Source organism: Magnolia sinica, chromosome 19, assembly GCF_029962835.1.
Source record: "Magnolia sinica isolate HGM2019 chromosome 19, MsV1, whole genome shotgun sequence".
Lineage (NCBI taxonomy): Eukaryota > Viridiplantae > Streptophyta > Magnoliopsida > Magnoliales > Magnoliaceae > Magnolia > Magnolia sinica.
Window position 1 is genome coordinate 10,320,065 of NC_080591.1, and position 4,908 is coordinate 10,324,972.

Consider the following 4,908-nt stretch of genomic DNA (forward strand, 5'->3'; position numbering starts at 1 on the left):
AGTTTCTGATCGCTTTACAAGGAGTGCATCTTCCAATCCTTGTTGAATTAAGATACCCTTTATCTTCACCTTACATAGTTTAAAGTTTTTTTTTTTCGAAATACTTATCTACATCACACTTCATGTTAAATGTCATAGATACATTACTTTTAAATTCGATCTGCTTCCCAATATTATCTTTAATAGCACTTGTTAGGATTCGCAGAAGTACATGGAGCATGATCAAGCAAAGTAATCACAATAGTACAAACAAATCCAAAAGAGAACAATCCAAAATTCACGCGGAAAAACCCTTACAGGTAAAAACCACGTAAAGGGCTAGATAACTTGACTCAACCAAGTACCCGATTTGGCCAAGCACAAAACTTGGAAGAATTATAAAGGTTAAGTATTGAGTATGGAAAGCAACCAAGCCCTCATCCCCTTAACCCCTTAGTTGAATCCCCATTAACAAGTGCCTTTAAACCATTAATTGTAATGGTGGTCCACTCAATTATTAGATTGGGTCAACAAGCCAAGAAAGACAATTTATCATTAGCCCTTGCCCTAGCATGGGGCCTAGATTTTAGGGCCTGGCGTGGCCCTTGGGTGAAGTTTAAGGGCCCAAGCTTGGCCCTAAAAGGCTGGGCCGAGCGACCCAGAACATCAGCTCCACCGTTAATATAAATACATCCATGTGATGCTTATTAGATTGACCTGGAGTCAATGCATGTCACATTAGGGAATATTGTCATTGACTCAGAGTCATCAGTCTCTCCCCCAAAAACATATAATATCATCCGCAGCTGTGCACTGACTCAGACTTAGAATTATGGCAGTTAAAATATATAATATCATTCCCCCTGTTCAACCAACAAGTTGGGTGTCAAAAGTGCACCTCTGGCCAAGGTGATAATACTCTCAGCCAGCAAGCTACGTGGTGGACTACTCTTGGGGTCGCTTCAATGCTTGTAGATATTATCACGCAAGCTACGTGGTGGACTACTCTTGAGGTCGCTTCAATGCTTGTAGATATTATCAGGCAAGACAGACGTGATGAGATGATGAGAAAGAAGTAATAAAAACTAAAATTGACAAGGATATTTGTATAAATTCACAAGAAAAGAAATTTATAAAATTCAAATAATTTTTTAATAATAATATGTAATTGTACTTAATTACTTCATTACATCACTAATAAATAAGAAAAAAAATCTTAATTTGTAATTACCAAAAATAGTAAATTTCTAACCTTAATTAAGAGTTCAAATTCAACTAAAATAAAATTTACCTAAAATAGTAAATCCGGCTAAATTTAAAATTTTAAAAAAAAAAAATCTAGATAAATCTTATTAAAGGAATTCTAGAATGATTAGGAGCAATTTTCAAATATAAAAAAATTCTAAAACTTTAAAAATAAAGAAACATAACAAAAATTAGAATTACTAAAAATAATAAATATTTCAAAAATCTCATTTTTGGATTGGATGTTCGAAAATATATAGTTTTCAAAATGTTCTTACAAAAACTCATGTGAACTGGTGCGCATTTGGATCTTTGATATATATATATATATATATATATCAAAGGTAAAGGTAGATCTTTTGCACGCACAATTAAAATATCGGTTATAATCATATGAACGGAGTGAATTTACGCATAAAGCATGGTGTGGCCCCACAGAGCTTGGCTGTGTAAAACACCCACTACGGCCTTATTAAATTGACCCATAGCCATTGACGCTGCCTTTTTATGACTTTGGGTCAATGCTCTTACCTGAAACTGAGGAAAGATAAGGGATGTTTATCGTGCAGGCCCCCAAAGAATGTGTGGTAACCTTAGAATCAAACATGCTTACTTGGCAGAGGGGCCACACATGTCATTGACGTATACCTTTCAAAAGTCCATTAAGTCTAGCAAGGGAATATTTCTGCCCATGTGAGTGCCTTAAACGAGAGAAAAACTTCTATACTCTGTCAGAGGGTGATGGATCATATGCAGGCACGTAGATAATGCGCTCTTCGAATACAACAAAGTCAAATTAAACCATTCAAATTATAGGATCTAGCTTAGCTATACCATGAACATAAAAATAAAATTTTAAAAAAATTTAAAAAAATTAAAAAAAAAAAAAAGATCGCAATTACTCGGCAATCTCAAATCACTAAAAAAGTGATTTACTATAAATAGTAAACTTACTATTTATAAATAGTCATGATTTCAACTAGATTCATGATTTTTGGCCAAAAATAGTGAGGGTCCAATTTGGCCTCACCACATTGTTCTCCTAAATTTTCTAAGCCCTTTCCGTGTTAAGTAAAACCCCTAAGCTTAACGGATCAAGAGTTATGATTGAATTAAAACTTATTATAAATAGTAAAAATGAAATTAAAAGGGATTTCGAAGGTTGATATGATGGAATCTCACAAATCTTGTGTGAGAAACCTGGCAATGTAGGCTGGTTGGCTAAAGTAGATTCTCCTACCCCAATATCATATAAGATACGTTGAATAAGTCATTCCGGGTTTGCAAGATATGTTTGTTTTAGGGTTTCGAGAGTCCTTATCACTTCTACCTCTGACCGCATGAAAGTGACCAATACCCACTCTACTTCACTACCTCCAGTGGTGGTGTGTTAATGCAGCTAGATTTGATTGGTGGGACCGCAGGCTGTAAGAGATAGCGTGAGGATGGGGGTGCTCCACACCACAAAATCCGCGTCCATCCCACTTGTGGTGTGACACATGAGGAAATAAAGGGCTTAGATTTGATACTCTGGAAGAGTATAATAGTTCATACACATGGAGTTAGATATTCTCAACATGATATAATTCCAGTTAAACTGTCAGACGGAAGTGGGGCCAATTTGAAATTTAGACTTAAGCATATAGCAAGTACGATTTCAAAGAGTATGCTTGGGTTTTCTGACACTTCACGCAACAACATGTGCCACGTATTGCACATCCAAACCGTACATCAGGTGAAACCCACAGTCTATAAGTCCAACCAAAAATCGGGCTGGTAAACTCATCATTAACACACACATGCATGTTGATTGAAAATATTTTTGTGTGAAGGGTCTTGACCGTTCAGATCAAATGGTTAGTATTTATCAGATAGAGATAATATTTGCATACTAGCTTAAGAAATGTACGTTGGACCTAATGAGCAATCTAGTTCAATGGATTTCACTAAGTGTACTGATCCTGATGCAAATAAGAGCACTGTTCTGAAATGCGACTTCTTCCTGCCGGCCAATCAGGAGTACAAGGCGTGGAGCGGTAGTCACCCTGGTTTGACAGGGGGGACAGATTGACCCTGAAGTCTCCTCCGTCATTCGGTAACGACGAACAGAGCAGATTTTGGTTCTATGCTCCTCTGGATCATATCTCTTTTATCTCTAGATTTACCTGAAATATCCTCACATATGGCTTGAAAAGGAATGAAGCAGAGGTCCACATTCAACACACGCACACACACACACACAAAAATATCTTAATAACAGAAAGGTCACAGTTGTCCAATAATTCAAATTTCAGCCTATCTTCAGTATAATCCATCTGACCAACGGTCCCGATTAGTGTACATACTTTCCATATGTTAAGTGCCAACACTTGTTGGACTTCTCCAAAGAAAGTTAAATGTGCCATTTTCCAGGAAATTTCAAGGAAGAGAAAAGGGAATCTCTCTCTCTAAAAGAAGAGATTATAAATAGAGGGTGGAGGGCTGAAGCTTACTCATTCAATCCATTATTGGAAACAAAGGAAGAGATCATGAATACAAAGGGTTGTATGCTTCTTTGCATTCTCCTCCTTTCCATTCTTCTCATCCCTAGTAAAATATCAGCAAGCCGGATGCTCTACAATTCCCATGTAGGTGAGTATCATGCTGCACATATTCCTCCATTATTCTCTTAAACAAGGACAGCTACAGACTTCTTTTAACCACCACATCATAACAAATGTTGGCTGTGGCCCATGATATCTACGGTTAAATCTCCATACACACATCACAGTGCCTTGTAGAGGGTCCAATCCATGGTTTGCATACTCAAATTATTAGATACAAGTAATAAAGTTTTTTTTTTTTGCTTTTTTGATATTGTTGCAGATCAACCGGAGGCCAGCCATCAGGTGGATGCAGTCCCCGTCACACCTCTTGATCCGAATAAACCTGCCAATGGTGGTGGTGGACGCGGCCGCCCCTATACTCTACCATGCACCAAAGTTTACCCTTGCGAACCACCCGGTCCTTAATACATAGAATATCATATAACTATATATATATATATATATATATATATATATATATACATGTTTAGGCTGTGTTTGGTTGCAACAAAAACCATGAAATTAAATAATATTTCATGATTAATCAAGTCTAACTTGGTGAAAAATATCATGAGAGTTATGGTATTTAGTGCAACCAAACTCAACTATAAGCAAATGGTTATTATAATCACATAAGTGAGTTAATTAAAGGAGCTGGATGGATTAGTACGCTACTGAAGCAATTGAGTTGTTGGTTTGAGGATATGGTGTGTTTTTATATTAGCATGGTCTATTTGTGTGAGCCCAAATTCTAAGTTGTTTGGGCCTTCGAGGAGGGCTTTCGATAGTATGTATATGTTTTTCAAGAATATAGTTGTATTTGAATCTTGTGAGCATTCCATCTCAAACAGTTGTATTTGAATCTTGTGGGCAATCTCTCTCTCTCTCTCTCTCTCTGTGCTACTCTAAATTTAGCGACGGTTCCATGTTGGCAATAAATGGACGAGACCTCAGTAAGAAGAGTAGTGGAACCTGAGTCCAGGCCCATCATGTTTACTTGGCAGGCTTGAAAATTTTGCCCAGGTTGCAGTGCCTGTTGGATAGTTAAAACCGTTTGATCTAGGTGATTCTTGAAAAACGTCAAGAATCTTATATCTAG

At 37.0% G+C, this 4,908-nt stretch overlaps 1 protein-coding gene across 1 annotated transcript; it reads left to right on the forward strand.

Moving 5' to 3' along the window:
* The first annotated feature begins 3,605 nt into the window (after positions 1–3,605).
* Positions 3,606–4,239, forward strand: LOC131234514 (uncharacterized). Its single transcript, XM_058231456.1, has 2 exons — positions 3,606–3,855; positions 4,090–4,239. The coding sequence occupies exons 1-2, from the start codon at positions 3,621–3,623 to the stop codon at positions 4,233–4,235; spliced, it is 381 nt and encodes a 126-aa protein (XP_058087439.1). The 5' UTR covers positions 3,606–3,620; the 3' UTR covers positions 4,236–4,239.
* The last annotated feature ends 669 nt before the right edge of the window (positions 4,240–4,908 follow it).